The sequence below is a fragment of the Acipenser ruthenus genome, chromosome 1 (assembly GCF_902713425.1).
Source record: "Acipenser ruthenus chromosome 1, fAciRut3.2 maternal haplotype, whole genome shotgun sequence".
Classification (NCBI taxonomy): domain Eukaryota; kingdom Metazoa; phylum Chordata; class Actinopteri; order Acipenseriformes; family Acipenseridae; genus Acipenser; species Acipenser ruthenus.
In genome coordinates, this window is record NC_081189.1 from 37,293,727 (window position 1) to 37,311,926 (window position 18,200).

The 18,200-nt window shown below is 35.4% G+C and overlaps 1 protein-coding gene across 4 annotated transcripts; it reads right to left on the bottom strand.

Annotated features, from left to right (window-relative positions):
* Positions 1 to 412: 412 nt before the first annotated feature.
* Positions 413 to 17,551, bottom strand: LOC117420787 (uncharacterized). Of its 4 annotated transcripts, none has more exons than XM_059024669.1 (13): positions 17,490 to 17,551; positions 15,401 to 15,548; positions 14,905 to 15,022; positions 12,940 to 14,500; positions 9,754 to 11,860; positions 8,980 to 9,127; positions 8,387 to 8,514; positions 8,256 to 8,291; positions 6,920 to 7,194; positions 5,279 to 5,367; positions 3,436 to 3,653; positions 3,277 to 3,325; positions 413 to 2,756 (listed from the first exon to the last, which is right to left on the bottom strand). In XM_059024669.1, the coding sequence occupies exons 2-13, from the start codon at positions 15,507 to 15,509 to the stop codon at positions 2,549 to 2,551; spliced, it is 5,046 nt and encodes a 1,681-aa protein (XP_058880652.1). In that variant the 5' UTR covers positions 15,510 to 15,548; positions 17,490 to 17,551; the 3' UTR covers positions 413 to 2,548. The 4 variants fall into 4 exon arrangements, with proteins under 4 accessions (XP_058880652.1, XP_058880648.1, XP_058880644.1 ...); XM_059024665.1 differs by having other exon boundaries at positions 15,401 to 15,551; XM_059024661.1 differs by having other exon boundaries at positions 15,401 to 17,551.
* Positions 17,552 to 18,200: the final 649 nt, after the last annotated feature.

Here is an 18,200-nt window from a genome sequence, read left to right on the forward strand (position 1 = left end):
GGCAATATACCAAAAAAAAAAAGGTTAAAAAACTAAAACACACCGAATGTACTCAAATTTAAATGTGTATTTAATTAAATTTAAGTTGTCCCTGAATGTAAATCAATCCCAAATTCAAAGACCAAGAACAGGACAAGACCTTAACACTAGAACCGCCATGGCAGTCATTTTGACAGTTTTCACTTTTAAAATTGTAATTACTCTGCGTGTGTGAAGGATACGCGGTTGTCCGTTCTTGACTCTTCCTAAATACATGTATTAAATACCCTGATGGCGTTTGAAAGGCAGGATTGCAAAAATAAAAAAGTTATAATCCCCTCTACCTAGAACCACCAGAGCAGTCATTTTGACTGCCTTTTACAATACGTTTTATTTTGAATATAACCTACAATATTCTATTTTATTTTTATATACAAGCCTTTTGATATCTCTACTGGATCTGGCAGCCATGAATTCTTTCATTTTGTACAAGGAATGCACTGGGGAAAATATCAGTAGGAGAAATTTAATCTTGAAGCTAGCCACAGCGCTTTTGTTCATTTATGTTAGAGTTTGTGTTGGGTAAATATAAAACAAGACAGATATGCTGGCAACACTTGTATCATGATGAGGTAAGGCATGAATGCATTTAGTAAGCAGCATCACTTTTTTATTTCTTAATATTGTATGTAAATAATGTGCTGATATTTTGTTGTGAAAATAAACCAAACATGTTAATGCATTTTTACAAAAGCACAAATCTTTGAGTGACAGAAACACATGTCCTGCTGTGGCTCTATACACTCTAGGATACACTTCAAAATCACACTGTAGTTACCAATACATGTTAATTGCAACAGAATCCTAGAGAAGTACTTACTCCACTTCACATATTTAAGTGGGATGTCCTTTAGTATGTTTATACATCATTTACTAAAAGTTATAGAGAGCACCAGAATGTGGGGTTTAAACGTAAGTAGCTGTCCGAACTGTCACCATTTGCTTGATCATCTGCAGAGATCATTACCTGTACTGTAGATAATTGACTTTATCTTTCGTTAAGTGCCTCCAGCTTGAGACACCTGAGAGTCACCACGGTAAATTAATCTAGGTAATGACCGATGTGTTGAACACTAATAATTGCAAACTTAGTGATACTCAAAAGCATTATACAGTATAGCATTATATTTATTGGAATTTATGCTTACATGCATCACAATGTCAATACTACCACTATTTCTGTAATTCTACACATTACATAGTTTAATAGAACAGTATTTTGGTTTTTTACATCATAATGAACCTATTTTAGCACAAATGCCAGCCCAGAGCTTGAAACAACAACATTATGTTATAAACTACCATAGGCATTTACTCATGTAAAGCATGTCTATTAGCTTAAAGCCCTGCATAAATAGTCACATCAAAAAGTAGAAAAAAACATGACAATCCATTTAAATTGCATGTTAAAACATGCTTTATTAAGATTTACGTAACATCATCCATTAAGTAGAAATACATATAAACTATTTCATATTTTCATTTATTTCATTTGTAAATGTCATTACTAACATTTATCACTTGTTCTATAATGTATTATAACAAATAACTAATCTATAAGCATATATACTATGTTAATAAACTATTTATAAACGACACATTAATTATGAAGTGTTACTGATATGCTACATAGACACAGAACGATACATTTTAGCAGCACTGAATCTTAAATAATTCAATAAATAACAATACATGAGTAAACCATAAGTCCAGTAAAACACTGTATTTTTTTGTAAAGAAATAAGTCCAGTCTAGTTTATTGCTGTCAACTCTGCTCTAAAGCCTCAAAATAAGGCATATTATATTAAGACTTTGCCCAGGGGAAACACTAGAAGAGGTTTTTTTAACCATTGGATATTATTCTCTTTTTATTAAAACTATTTAAAACAGTCTTAATATTTTTTGAATGGGGCCCAATGAAACCAGTGCCTTGTTTACCCTTATTAAATTGTGTTGAAATGTCCCTTCATTTAAGTTATATATCCCAGTTACTATTACAGCACTTTGGGACTTTAGCTTTATAAACTAAACACCTGGATATTTTGTATGGATAAATAAATCTGTACAATGCACATGCATCCATTCATCAATTCCTGTCTTTTACTAGTGCCTAAACAATCAATACCTGGTTGCAGATATTTATTTACATTTTTGAAAGCAAACAAACCAACAGAAAAAAATACCAATCTGGTAGCAAGCCCACATTGTGGTAAAATAATATTGAAACATTTCTGTTTCATCACATACATAACTCATATTCAAAGATTATGAAGTATTCACAGACTGCCTGGCTTTGCAGTGCTCATGCCTGCCTGGATAATTTCTGTACCGTATCTGCTGTATTATATTCATGGTAAGTGAAGCACTCAAGTTGTGGAATTCCAGTCCTGTTCAGAGTTTTTTTTTTCTTTTCTGAATGCTGGTATATGTAACAGTCATCAATCCTAATATATTATCCTCTTAGTCTTATAATTCCACATTTATGCTTCTGTATGTCAGCACTGCCAGTTTATGTTTTGTTCTTGGTGTGAGGCAAACATACAATTTTCTTTGAGCTTGGCTGTCCCCTCGCTTTCACTGCTGCTGTCTTTCTGGGCTTTGGTTGGCTGCTTTGCAATGACTTCAAGCCCAGCATTTCACAGAATTTATTACACTGGTGGAGAGCGTTAAACTGATCAATGAAGGAAGTTGCACAGTTCCCTTTGAACCCCTTGTACCTGAAAATTATAATGGAAAAGTATCAGTAACTGAGGGGAAGCATTTTTAAGTTTTATTTTCATAAATTAATTTAGCTTTATATAGTAAATTATATACATATTAGATAGATTTTTGAATAAGGTATTGTTTGATTTATTGTATAGCAATGTATTGTTTAAAGTACTTCATGTAACAGTGGTTCAAATAAATAAACAAATGAATGAATAAATAAATAAATAAATAAATAAGATTTTTCTGTGCTTTGGAAATAATTTGTGTTTTTGCAGCACTAATTTTCAGCAATATATTAAATACATCACTAACTTCCAACACTCAATCATCATTTCTGAGGTAAAACTTTTAATAAGATTAGACAAAACTTTTATCTCCTGATTCTAAGTACTGTAAATGTGATAAACATCCACACGTCAACATCCATTATGACCATGAAGGTAAACTACATACCAGGCCGTGTCTTATTTGTAACCCAAACAGTGCCAAATAAACGTAACCATTTGCATCCTTTCATTCTGAACTCACCCTTTGCCACAGGTTGCTATTCCAACATCAGTTAACTTCATGCCCACACCTGCAAAAGAAACAGCACAGTCAATGTGATTTGTTTATAGTCGAGCAAACTTCTTCTTAAGAAAACAAAAGGTGTTTGTATCTACTGTACACCAAGTGAATAGGCACCACCTTGCAAATCAGTGACTAGGAGGTTCCCGTCTGTCTTCTTGTAGACCCAGTGCTGGAAGGTACAGCATTTCTGTCCAGCATCGGACTCTCTTCTCATCATATTCATCTCCTTGCCGTCCTTCACAGAATATTTCACAAAGTCCCCAACCAGTTCCTCTTCCAGGGTTGCATATGGGATGTTGTTGGCAGGACGATGGATAAGGTAGACAGGAATTATTCTGAAATAAAATCAGTATATATTTTAATGAGTTTAAAAGCTACATAGAATAGAGGGCTCTAAACACAAAGCTTTAGGTCTTTTTGATGAATTAAGCCATTAATGCATAAAATAGGATTTTCATCTGCTGTTTCTATTCCCATTTAATACTGCATTTTGATAAAGGTACGATACCAATGCCTTTCATATATGAGACTGTCTATTACCATGGCAACACCTGATTTAGGAAAAAAATTGTCTGTACCAATGCAGATTACTCCATTCATAGTCATTTGGGGGAGGGTATATTTAAATGTTTGTGTCTGCTTACTAAGTAGGAAAAGAACCTCAAAATATCGTGAGGAGAGCTTCATGCGTTTCCATGAAGATAAAAACATTTAACAAGAGAAATTAATTCAGGTGTTGTTGCGCACATTCTGAATTAAAAACTTTTGAGTTGTATCCGATAGTTTGTCTTTCATTTTAATATTGATGATGTTTAAAATGTACCGTGATAATGATTGCCGTCGGCGGTTGTAGGTATGAGTATGGTTCTAGTGTTGAAGTAGTCCAGAAATGTAGTTCTAGTGTTGAAGTAGTCCAGAAATGTAGTTCTAGTGTTGAAGTAGTCCAGAAATGTACATTTTGTGTGTGTGTGTGTGTTGGGGGAGTATGTTTACTACGGCATTTCTGATGGAGATTATGTGAGATTAAGTCAGAAGAACTGGATCTTGACTGCTGAAACCTTGTGAGCCACAAGCACGATTCCTGCTCCAGTGTACATGGGTTTTTACAGCTATTTTCATCTTGAGAAAGCGATTGACACTGCCCTTAAAGCCGCGCTGCCAAAAGGATGTCATTTTGCTGTTTCACGATGTATTCGCGTGACAACGTCACACAGTCATGACTGTAGAGTCGATTTTCAAGTGAATGTAAACCAAACCTATGAGAATCGCTGACAGATTACAATTAGGTGACAATTCATCCAAGAACATGTCACTTGTTATTGGAAGTTTGAGTGAAGACTGAAAACAGCTGAACTGGTTGGATATTTTTGGAACAAATAGCTATACACAGTTGTTTGTACCTGTCATACACAAATCAATATGAATAGTTGCTGTATCTAGTAAAATATACCCTACTCTGGTTTCTGGAGGTCTGTAACAATCTGCATGCACTGCCTTCACAATTTTGCCTTTCAATTTTAATGCCATTCCTGATTTAGTGTACATAGTGCCTTTTTATAAAAGACACATTTAGAAAATTAACTTATGATCAGTATTTAATTAACCTAATTTGTTTTTCCCCAAACTATGAAATATGTTACTGTTTTTTTTGCAGTGCAGTTATTAAAAAAAAAAAAAAAAATGATACCACTGAATAAAATACAGATTTGCAATATGTGTGCAGATATTTAAACTGTTTTGTTTTTTTGAACACTGTTGAGAGAATGTAATCTATCCATTTTAAAATTATTCTTATCGGGATAAATGATAAGGGCAGCTAAATGATGGGGGACTAGTAAGAATGGTTGGTGATAATTCAAATGTAAACCACAATCACGGTATAGGCAAATTACAACACTTTATGGAAACGTACCTTTAAAGTGAACTTAAATAAAATAGCTACCTGTAAGATTTGACTTACTCTGGCACTTCTCCAAAAGCTTTGGTACATTTTATGTCAGCTCTATATTCTTTAATGTATTCTCTTGCTGTGTTTTGTACATGGCACTCCTAAAAAAAAAAAAAAGAAATACAAAATAAACTGAAAAGTATTGAAGACCAGGGACGAGCTTATTAACCTTTTAGATCCAGCAAAAAAGTCTTTGCATTTTTCTACTCTGATGCATTACGAGCATCAACAGTTTACTCAAAACATCCACTAGTGTTTTCTACTATTATAACAACCTTTACTTGCATAAAGAAGGAAAAACATTGAGTGAAATAACTTGCATCACTCGATTTTCCAAGTGTGGTATCTGAAGCATAATTAACAAGTACACAGAAACATCATCTGTAATTGACAAATCCAGCACTGCAAGACCCAAAAAGCTGTCTAATAATGATAAACAATACATGAAGATAAAATCCTTAAAGAATAGAGTACAAAGGTCACTCTTGAAATCAGGACTTAAAGGATGTGTTGCAGTAAGAATTCCTCTGTTAAGAAGAACAAGACAAAAAGGCTAAAATATAAACAAGAACACAGAAATTGGACTATGGAACAATGGTCAAAGGTGCTTTGGACTGTTGATTTGATGGACAACGACACCTGTGCCTTCTGCCAGTTCTGTTGTCAATTCAGCGCTTGTCTTCTTTCTATTCCTTAATGACATCATCTTCAAGTATTGCTCATCCTTGTTAGACAGCTTTTTGGGTCTTCCAGTCCGGGGTTTGTCAATTACATATGACTTTTCTCTGTACTTGTTGATTATGCTTCGGATACCACACCTTGAAAATCGAGTGATGCAAGCTATTTCACTCAATGTTTTTCCTTCTTTAGTCAAGGTTGTTATAATAGTAGAACACACTAATGGAAGCTTTGAGTAAATTGTTGATGCTCATAATGCATCTGAGTAGAAAAATGCAACATGCCTAGAAAACAAACACAATAGTGTTTGTTGTATATTTATAAAATATAAAACACATTGATTGGATTATAGGCCCTATTCACAATTGTTTTCTATAATATAAAGTTTGATATCCACCAAATGTTTCTAGACTGTTGTTAAAGAAACCATTTATGAAGTACTAATCTATTTACATTGAGAACCTGATACATACTGGCTGGTTCATTCATGTGACTGTAAATAACAAGTCTTACTCTATTCAAAATATAAAAAGGGACCAAAAATATATTCTAATATATTTATTTTGACAAGGGACAGAATAATTGCCTGTGGTTCATCTTCAACCAATGAGAAATAAATAAATATTGTAAATGTATCAATATAAGGGAAAAATTAAGGGCATTCTCAAAGCTATTTACTTCAATTTGTCATCAGCACACATATTTTCAGAAAGGAGAAACACACCCAGTAAAGTTACAAAACCAGAAATAAACAACTCAGACTTTTAATTCAGGGGCTTGAATGAAGCATTAAGTTGTTTCTTATTCATTTTACACATTTAATTGGTGCTTTTTCCATTTAGAAAAAAAAATGTGCTAATGACGATTTGGAGTAAATGGCTTTGAGAATCTAGCCCTAAATATTTAAGTACATCATATATTTTCATAACAATTATTATTTTGAGTTAAGGGAACTCAAAAGCAAGTTGTAGTTACCTGTACTGCTAAGTTGTAGTTCTTCTGAATGAGCTCATCATTAGTTTTGGTCCCATAGGCAATTGCGTTATGGACTTTGAGGACACAAGTGTGCCCTGAGTTAAACACTGGCATCAAGCCACTGATGACCTTTGTTCGGAAAGCTTTCCGGTGCATTCCTTCCCCAAAGTGCTGCTCTTCTGTAACAATGCTGGCAAGCAGATCATCTCCGAAATATTGGTCCCTCAAAAAATCTTCTCTGAACATCAGCTGTGCACATTTAATTTCTTCCCCACCTGTTTTAAATTATAAAACAGAATTGAAAGAGTGACCAACATGTTTCATTACCTGCATTACTTTACCTCAGGCCATTGATAGTATTCCAGTGTTTGCACTGTTTTCTTGACAGAATATTGAATTGTTTGCAGGATAAGAATTTGTCATGCAGGGGAATGTACTTAAATTCATGTGCTTTTTATAGCAGATGCTTTGCTCAATCACAAGCACAATTCTTCAAGTTCAGCTGTCTAGAAGAGATACCTTTACCTACAGCTGCAGTCTGCTCCCTGTAGCATATGATGGGACTTGCGACATGCACTTATGAGAGCAGACAATATCCACATATACAAAGCAGCATCTGCAGTAATTTGGAGATGGAGTGCCTTGTTTCCGAGTAGCTGGGATGTCTTTGTTTAGAGTAGTAGGTTCATTCTTTATAAGAAAATTGCTTTTTAGAATGATGCTTCTCCATATTTGTAGATGAATATTTACATGAATAGTCAAATTTAACCAAGGTGATTAGTCAAGAGAATAGAGTAGTAAATAGTGGTGTTCCAAAAAATATAATGTTATTATGTCCCCACTTCTTGCTATAACTGTTTAAATAATGTATCTGTCATTTGTCTTTTCATTGTTAACATCCTGACAACTTTTTACACTTATAACTTTAAAGTCTTTTTCAAAGCTTTTTTCAAAGTGGCTGCTCTAGTGCACTGTTCTCTAAATTACTGCAGGATTTAAAAAAAAGAAAACATAACAAGTGCTCTGGCTTTTCAGTTTCGTGCCACATCATGGATCGTTATTGCTACGTTACCTATTTGACAATGTAGTCAATAATTCTTACACTATCAGTGCACTAGAGCAGCCATTTCAAAAACACCTTTGAAGTTGATGTGTAAAAAGTTGTCAGGATGTTAACAATGAAAAGAAAAATTACAGGTATGTTATTTAAACAGTTGTAGCAACACGTGGGGACGTGTAACGTCATATTTCGGAATCTTGCTACTTACTTTTTAAGAAAAGGTTTGATTTTAAATAAAGCACATACATGCATGCTACATAATAGGAACTGGCTTACCTTCGAGGTCTTGCTTACTAATTAGTTCATTCAGTGCTAGAAAGGAATCAAAAGGCAAATCAGGTGTAAATTTTAATGTACAATTTGCTTGAAGAAAAAGAAGAGAAAAATAATATTGCTTAGTTTTTCACCTTCTGAGGTCAGTCTGAATTCAGATGACATCTTCCCATTGGGATTCTTCAGCTTGCACTGATACATCCCCTGATCTTTAATTGTCGCTTGAACAATGGCCAGGGAATCTGGGCTGTCATCACCTGCACTGCAAACAAATAAACAGGCATCTCATCAGACAAACTGTTTTGCCTTCTGAACCTACTGTAGTAGTGTAATTCCTAAAACACACTTGACTATTGATTTACTCATGTTTTATATTCCATTAGAAGATCATTTTTGTAAGTCTGCTCCAGTATCAACGCAAAAGACACATACTCCCTTGTGTGGCTGCAATGTGTTTATGTTTCATATACTGTGAACACATACAAAATAAAACTGGATTATGTATAGTGGACAATAGGTTTTATGAAACGGTGGACAGTTGAAAAACAGATTTCCTGAGATATAGTAGCAGTGACATAAACACTACAAATAATATACTCCCAGTTAGCTTTCAAACTCCTGCTTCTTGTACAATTTCACAAAAAGTGAAGTTCAAGGCTCCCACAGTTATAAATCAGTGGCAAGTTTTAAATCAGGATCAAGATCTAAATTAACATCTACTGCTTACCTTCTCTGTACTTTGGCCAACACCACCCCATCTTTAGACCATGTGATAGTTGAATCTGCGTAGATGTCACCAAACTGGCACCAGAGTTTGATGTTTCCAGAAATATCTGGAAAGGTTTCTGCATGGATGTGCTGAAGAACTTTGGGCACTACAAGAAAAAAAGTTTTCATCACTTCAACGAGTGATAAAACAGGGCCAGCTTGCAGTCAACTACAAATGCTAAACAATAGGGATGTTGCTTAAATCACCTTTTACTTTGCACTTCAAAATCAATTATGGGAATTTCTGGATTTCTCCACAGTTAAAAAAAAAAGAATTAATTTGGCATCTTTGTCATTTTACCAATTCTGTAATAGTATGTTAGTTGATTAAGCATTTACACCAGAAGTATGACAATAATCCCTTTGGCTATTGTGTAATTGGATTTGATGTTGAGTCTTACACTGTTCTTTACCTCCAGTCTCCAGTCTCGTTACTGTATCTCCCATGATTTAAGTAACCAGGAAATTATATAAAGTTGAATTATTTTAAAGATTTTCATGTTACTTACTGTAACATTTATTTTACCCAGTAAGTGTAATATATAGCACAATATAAGGTAGGATAATTTAACTTATTTATTCAATAAAGCACCTGATGATAATATAGTGGATTAATACACTAAGGAATAGCCCCAGACTATCAGTAGGCCATACAAAACTTCAAATATCACTTCTTGAGACTGAGGAACTAATAGTCAGGAGGAAAACTGTTCTATTTGTTTTTTTACCTTACCTTTGTTTTCCTCCTTTATGGGATGTTTCTTTTTCTGCTGATCATTATGATTCCTTTTTGGAGTCTCCTGCCCTGTAGCTCTTTGGCCTTCCTTCTTCTTTAGCCCAAGATGTTCGTTTTCTCCTAAATGCTGCTTGTGTTGCTTTGCTTCCACAGATTCACCCTTGGTTCTTTCCCCCGACAAACGCATGCGTTTGGTTATCTCTTCCCTATGCTGGTGCACTTCAGTAGCTGATTGTGTTTCCTCTGGTGCAGAGTGCTTGCCAGACTTGTCTGGAGTAGTAACTTTTCTTCTAGCACTAAGTGGGAGCTCTTTGGCAGTTGAATGTTTGTGTTCATTATCTTTAACCGGATTCCCCTTTCTAGGGTTGGACGAAGCAGCTGGTGTAGGATTTTCAAGGTTTTTCTTGCTCAACAGTAATTGTTTTGCCCCGAAAGCTGCATCTTTCACCTTTGAACCCCCTGCATTGTTATTACTGTCTTTATCCATAGAGGGAGATTTTCTATCTTTAGGGACTTTTTTGGGGGATTCTACGCCTTTTACTTGCTGCACATTTTTTATTTGTCCACCACAAGACTTACTGGTGTTTTGCTCTTTCGCCTGCTGTTTTGAAGTTCCAGTTTTCATTCTGTCTGTATTTTGTGTTACAGATTTCCCATTGAAGGCTTTACTATGTGACTTAAGAATTACAGATGACTCATTGGTTTTCTTGGCCTGTTGCAAGACTGTTTGTTCAACAGAGTGATTCATCTTTTCTGGAGGCACAACATTAGACTTTTTTAAGCCTACTGTCACCAAATTAGCTACCGCATGCTCTGGCACTGATGCGCACATCATTGACAAATCCACTGCCTCCGGTATGGCAGTTTGTGGGACAGCTGTATCAATCTCTATGAACGATAAGTGAGCAGACTTTATCTGATTGCTGACCTTTTCATCTGTAATTTCCATCACATTATCTTCATTTTGTTCAGGCACTGGCTTACAAATTGTACACGATTCTAGGGTTTCTTTTGGGTGCTGTACAACACTTTGTTGATCAGTTGCAATGACTTCCTGTAAGATTAAATCCCCAGGTATACATTTAAAGTTGGACTCAGTTGCATTCCTGCCATCTGTTGTGGAAACATGTTTCTCATTTGTTACCTCAAATTCAGACCCTTTTAACATGTTGATGCTTGTATTTGTTTTAACAGGTGGTGAAATAGTTTGAGCTTCATGTCTACTAGTTGGGTGTGGTGACTTTGTGTCTGAGTTTGTGGTTTTATCTTTCTGAATGTCATCTTTTTGATTAAGCAGTGAAAAGGCAGACTTAGATGTATCATTCATGGGAGGCTTTTTCTTAATGGCAGAAGGTAATCTGTTTGTATCTGAAACTTCATTACAAAGGTTATTTATTTGATTCGTCATGCTGTTTACTTCCTTTGAAGGGGATATGAGTGATGTAGATGTAGATCCACAGGAATTGTCTTTGAATGGTCCTTCGTCTTGTGGCAGCTTTGATGAATGGCTTTCATCATGAATGTGTGATTCATTATCAATAACATTACACCGCTTTGTGTTTAATGATGAGTCTGTATATCGTAGGTTTTCTTGTGATGCTCCATTTCTGAGAAAAACACTTTCTTTGGTGTGTTGAAAATCGTCTCTAGTTTTGTACTGCGCATTCCCTTCTTGAGACCCCTCAGCACCAGTGAATGATGTGGGTAAAATATCCTTTAGATCACTATCTTGCCTCAGGGTATTATTACACAGGTTTACTTTTTGATTCTTCATAGAGCACTTTGCAAATTCACAGCCGTCAAAAGATGGGCTATGCTTTAATTGCAAAGGTTTGTCTAGGGTATTTGTTGCTGTGCTGCTGTACTGGGTCTGAGAAACAGTTTTCCCATCATTATTGCGTTGATCCATCTTCACATTAAGGTCTTCGCTCAAGCAAGAATTTTTGAGACAACGTGAACCTAAAGGCTCATTGAAATTCTCTGCAGCCTCAGCCTTTATGCGATGCAAAATTTCCAAAGAGGAGTTGAATCGTCCTGATTCCTTACAGTGAAGGTATGAACCTGTGGGTGTTTCTTCAATTTCAGGGTAAGGTCTGGTCTCAGTCTGCAAAACAAAAGCATGCATTACTCAACAATCATGATTAAACCAAGACTTTTAACACGTGTAACTAATGGTGAGCGGACACAGACACACAGGCAACAGTCTGAGTATCCCAAGAGACATACTGCATACTTGTCGAAACTTTATCTGAAGCAATTTGACAACACAGTAGCTACAACCTTTTGAGGATTTCTACAGGCCTGCCATCTTTTAAGTAACCAGCCTCCCAAGACTTTTAGCTTTTTACCTGCATGTCCATTATAGCCCTGCATAGTAATATAACCCTAAGACTTACTGTACTCATTTGATTCTGCAATTTAGTTACAATAAAATTAAATGAATACCACATATGTCAATTATAACATTCCATTAGAAATGCATTTAGCATTTCGTATTCTACTGACCTCCGTCTGCATTATATACACACAACAACAGGAATTCTTCGGGTAGGTGGGTGATATTAAGCTTGTAGAAGGACTACATTAACTACAAGTCCAAGAAGAGATGCAGTGGTCGGGGTTAAGCTACGTACAGTAGAGTAGATCCTGTAACTGAATTCAGCTATGATTGACTTCTCCCTGGAAATGTTACTATTATTAGGGGGCATTTTTGTTTATCTATGGCTTTTTCAAAACCTCACATTTGCTTTGCTGCAGCAGCTGTCACTAAGGGTTTATGCCAGAAGTTTAATCCTATACAAATAACTAGGATATTATTATTATTATTATAAATTATTATTATTATTACTATTATTATTATTATTAATAATAATTTATTTATTTATTTATTTATTTATTTACTAATAAAATGTTATTTATTTGACAAACAATTTGAACGCTGATAAAAAAATAAATAGAAATAAATTAAGTGACGATTTTGGTTTTATCAATTCAACCTTAAGATCAAGCCAAAAGCAGGGGGTAACAACATTCCAGCAGAGGTTATGCAGTACACTGTATTTAAAGAAACAGAGCGGATGAAAGAGTTCTAAAATATATAAATAAATACTCACCATCTTTGTGACACTGGAGTTTTTCTGGAAAATATTGATATTTTATTTTCTATAAATCTCTTATACTTACCATCTGTATATTGAGTTCTTCACACATTAATCCAAATTGTTTCTTATGGGAAGTCCTTTCACAGGGGTAAATCCTATCTGTTTTCTCTGTAATCAAACTTTCTTCAGTGCAATTGTCCCTTACTGTACTGCTGTCGCTTAAAATGGCTTTAGTTTCCACGGGTATAAAGTTTTCACACTTAGGAACAACGTTAGGCAAGTCCCACTTGCAGAGTTTCTTAGAATCTAGTGTGCCAGACTGTTTTAAAGCACTCTCCTTCTCTGAGTTGATTATTCCAGTGGAATTTTCTTCTCGAGACTGAGCAATGTTCTTTATCTTGCCTTTTATTTCCTCCTTATCTGTCTCTGACAAATGTTCTCCTTTAACTTTGAGAGCTAGTTCTCCTTCACATATCCCTGAAAGAGAGTTCAAATCTGTGACATTTCTCTCCTTTGTCACTTCAATGTTTTCTTCATCAACTTTCTTGTATTTATGTTCTGGCAAAATAATATTCATGCAATTGTCCTCTGCTTTTTCAAGGCCTTTATTCTTAATTGCCATGGTAGTCTGCGCTTGTGGTTTTATTGCAAGCCACTCACCTTGGTACTGAGTGGCTATGTGAACCATGTCTCTGTGTTTGCTTGAGGGGTTGTTTTCAGATGGGCTTCCATAGACAGCTGGCTTTTTAACTCTTGACTGACCACCAGAGATTGCATCCACAGCTTTACTGTCACTCGATTCCAGGAGCTTTTTTACTTTTTCAGGACTGTTGACAATGTAATCCTTCTCTAGACTGAGGTCATCATCACTGTGGTCACCTTCTTTTAAAAGCGACAGCTCAATTCCTTGCACTCTTGCTTGCCAGATTGCATTGGTATATTCCGTCATGCCATCAGAACATTCAGAATCATCCAGGTCATCTAGATTGAACTCCTCAGCTGTGATGAGACATGTGTCCACAGAGGGTGTGTTATGAAAACTACAACCATTTTTAGAGTTAATCTGTGTGTGGTTCTCTGCTTGGCTCACTGCGTGTACGTCAGCCCCAACAGGTGCCACAAATTTGGTCATGGGCTCTGCCAAGTCACTGTATTCACATCCTAAATGGTGCTTGTCATATGTGTCTATATCTCTTCCAGCCACATCCTTACCATTCCTGATAACTGGAGGACTGTTGTAACTAGGTGACCCATCTGCTGCTTTTAGCCTGTGTGTAGTACCCTTGCACTTTTTAGTCTTGTTTGTAATATTTTTACTAGTATATGCATTTTTCAAGGTATTTATATCTAAATAGCTGTTCTTTTCTTTAGTAGGTTGCTCATCATTTATTGACCCAGACTGTACCAATGCAGGACACTGTTCATCTGAGGCCACTGTCCTGCTTCCATCTACCCTGGAACCTTGTTGAGCAGTCTTATCCTGAGGTTGTGTGTCCAGCTCAGTTCCCTTTGTTTTTCTGAGCATTCTTTCAAAAACCCTCGTTCGTGTAAAAGATCCAACTTCCAGAACTGCAGAGGAGCTGCTCATCCCTTTGTTGTTTCTGGCAGATACTTGATACACTGCAGCATTGTCTTCTGTGCACCTAGAAGCCAAAAACTAGATCACAGGTTCCATGTGGCTCAAGAGATATTCTGGTAGAGTGTTAGTGATATATTAAAAGCTCGGATTCTGAAGTGAGGTTTCAGTAATGACCACTAGGGGAGTGCAACTGTGAGTTAGTAAATATAAATCTCTATATAAAATCACAGTTACAGAGGGGGAATAAATTACAGCTGCACACCTCCAATGGTCATTTTTCAAACCACCCCACTTCAGACATGCAGCTTTTCAGAAGCAGAATATTAAGCAGTTAACAATAGCTGTTGTCTTTACAACACTGGCTTTAAAATTACAATACAGTATCTTCCTGCAGTAACTTAAGTTAATTAACGTTATGTAAAATAAATATAAAAAAGGAAGTGAAAACACATTTCAGGAAATATTTACTTTGGTAAGTGAAGAGTGTGAATGTAGTTGCCCATTAATGTTTCTTGTTCAGTTGGTTCATTTGTATTGATGAGTATTTGACCATTTCTGTACCAGGTCACCGTTGGTTCTGGAGTGCCTATTAAACACAAGAAAAATCGAAATCGGCATTTCAGCTTCAAAGTGGAGCGATTCTCCAACCTACCATATTATACAATTTTATGGAAACACATTTGAATTGGTGTCTGTCCTGTTGTGAGTGACAGACTTTATTTTACTCAAAACTGCTTCCTGCCAGCACTCTAGCTATGCTGTAATATATATTATAAAAACACATATTTACTTACAGTTACTTAGTGTTAATCCTTTATGAAAAAGCAATGCCAATTAAAATGGAGAATCAAAGACAATCAAAGTTGAAGTTGTGACATCTTGCGTGCAAATTGCCTCTATGCAAATTGATTTTATCATCTTGGAATCATGCAAAAACCATGTACGGCATCACTTTTTTTTTTACCAGATATTGTGCAGAAAAAACGAACATCCTCATTCTCTGGGACTGCCTGTGATCTCAGGGTGAGGATGAAGTGTGGTGAGGAGGGCTCTTTGTGTGGCCCCGACGACATCACTTCACATGAACAGGTGCCTGTAATATAATCTTGACACTACTGGTTGAATAATAAGGGAACATTAAAAACATATGCTTTTTTTATTACATTTGGTAATTCTATATGGTAAAAACTAGTGGCAACAAAGAAGAAATTGACTCAAGTTATGATTACGTTCCATTGAATCTTAAATATTCATAAAGTAGACTGTGAAATAATTGATAATAAAAAGGAGTAATATCTAAAGAGCTGTTCTTTTCTTCAGTTATGTTCTTCAGTTATGTTCAATCTCTTAAAATCCAAAACGAAATGTCGAGTTTGTGTCAAAATGTCTTGTTTTTCTTTACAGTTAACTTCTTTTCAAAATGCTACTGTAGATGTGTGTGCTCCATTCCAGGTGATTTGTGTAACTAAATTAAGTACTTCCTAGAAATGGGCCAATGTTTAATGTGAATTGATGCTAGCTTATGGTGTGTCTCAAAGTGTGATAAAGAATAATCACAGATTTACTATATACAGTAATTACTTTTCAAAGTGATGGCCGATTGAAACTAAATAAAAGAGTCATTGTCCTGAACAGTGGAATACAATAGTTAATGCACACTGTAGAGAAAGCATGGTAAAGCAAAATAGTATTGCAGCAGTCCAGCTGTCCAGCAGGGGGCAATGCCAGACACCCCCTTTCTGGCAGGGAGGATAGTTAGAGACTGTATTACAGGGACAATATGCAAATCAGGATGATGGTGAAGAATCATGAGTACGGGTTCTCTGTCATACTTTGGCTGCATTAGGCTCAGTCCCCAGAGCTGGATGTAAAAAGCAAACGCTAAAGTATTTTAGGCACACAGAACAGAGCAGCTAAGGGTCCATTTTAATGATGTAAGCATCTGCGGACTCTTTAACTCTATATTAGTCCATCTAGGAGTGATTTTTGACCCTCTTATTAACATTACTACACACACACACACACACAGACACACACACACACACTCACACACATAAATAACACAACACAATGAGTTCAGTGAAAAATCAGGTCAATACATTTTTGATTATTAAAATAGGCCGCTAGTACTGTATGTTATTTTAGACCCAACTGGTAATTTACACATAAAGTACATTGTAACTATGCATAATAACATTGTATGTGTAAATACTTGTGTATTTACTAAGTCACTACTATGTAAATACACAGTAATTAGAGAAATGTTATGTATAGTTTTACCACCAAGCTAATATATGTTCAGCAAGCAGGATCTGTAAGCTACCATATTTCCACATGTCTCTTTTCCAGTTTGGTCTGAGTCCTGATTACTATATGTTAACCTCTATAATCATGTTTTAGTCTGAGTCAAACCTGAATTTCTGAAGACCAGATTGATGAATCCTCCCAGACTAAAACATTCTTTCTAATAATCTCTAAAGGGTACAGCACTGTAATCCTCGTACACAACATGGATCCCCACAAACTGTGACTCCTCAATACCAGGAGAAGAAAGCCTAGTTGTGATGTAAGTGAGCAAAGGACACAAACATTCTAATAAATGCTTAGGAATACAAATAACAATAGTAGTGTACAGCATCTGAAGTTCAAAAGTGAGAAGAAAGAACATAGTTAAACTGTTGTACAATTTTAAAAAGCCAGGTATTAAAATAAAACTCATAACATTTGAGAACAATATAGCTAACAAGGGAAATATGAAATTATATATTAACAAAAAACTGACCAAATTGAAAAAATTGACATTTCAAAATCTAACATGAAATACTGTACTACGATTATGGCTTCCAGTAGACTTTTGCAATATCTTTATTTATTTATTTATTTTTTAAATACGGACTATGCATTTACAAATCAGGGCAAACATCCTATTCACTGACATACAAACATAGTGATTCACCTTTCTCCCTTGTAATGGAATTATAAGCAATACATGCTAACCCATACACAAGACTACTGCAAAAAACTAAGTAAAGGAATCTATATATTGTACTTACATCCCTGTTTTTCACCCACACGGCACCTAAAACACTGAGTGGTCATATACAGTACGTGGATACATTTGGTGTCAAAGTGTGTGCCTGAATCTATTTTGAACTTTTCCCCAAGTTACCCGTTAGATGATATTGTCAACATGTGCTATTGCAGGACACTTAACACCCCAAGTCTATATTAGATTTACCTACATTTTCAACTGGGGTAAACAGCACTGTACTGTATGATCATTGGTAAACATATTGGGCCTTAATTTCAAAAGCTTAGTAATGTACAAAACTAAGAAATAAACAAGTTGCTAAGTTGCTAAGGGCATTTCAGTCACATGATTTAGATGTTTGATTCTAGTTTTGTACAGTAAAAAGGTGTTTTTCTCTCAATTTTTTTTTTTTATTAAAGACTGGAGTAAACTCTATAAAACTGTGGCCCATTTTATCTTAGAATTTTGGTCAATTAGAAAGAAAATCATTATAAATACTGAAAGAATGTTCTTTTCCTATTTTTAATCCCAAAGATTTCACTTTGGGATTAAACTCTAACATTACTTCCCCTTAAAGTGCTATTGCTTAGGCTTTTTTTTTTTTTTTTTTTCTTGAATTTTTCCACCTGGTGGTAAAGTACTGTAGTTATAGATGTACTGGAGTGATTTTCCACATTTTATGTTGCTTTATTACACATTTACATTCATCATACAAATTGTATTGTATTATTTT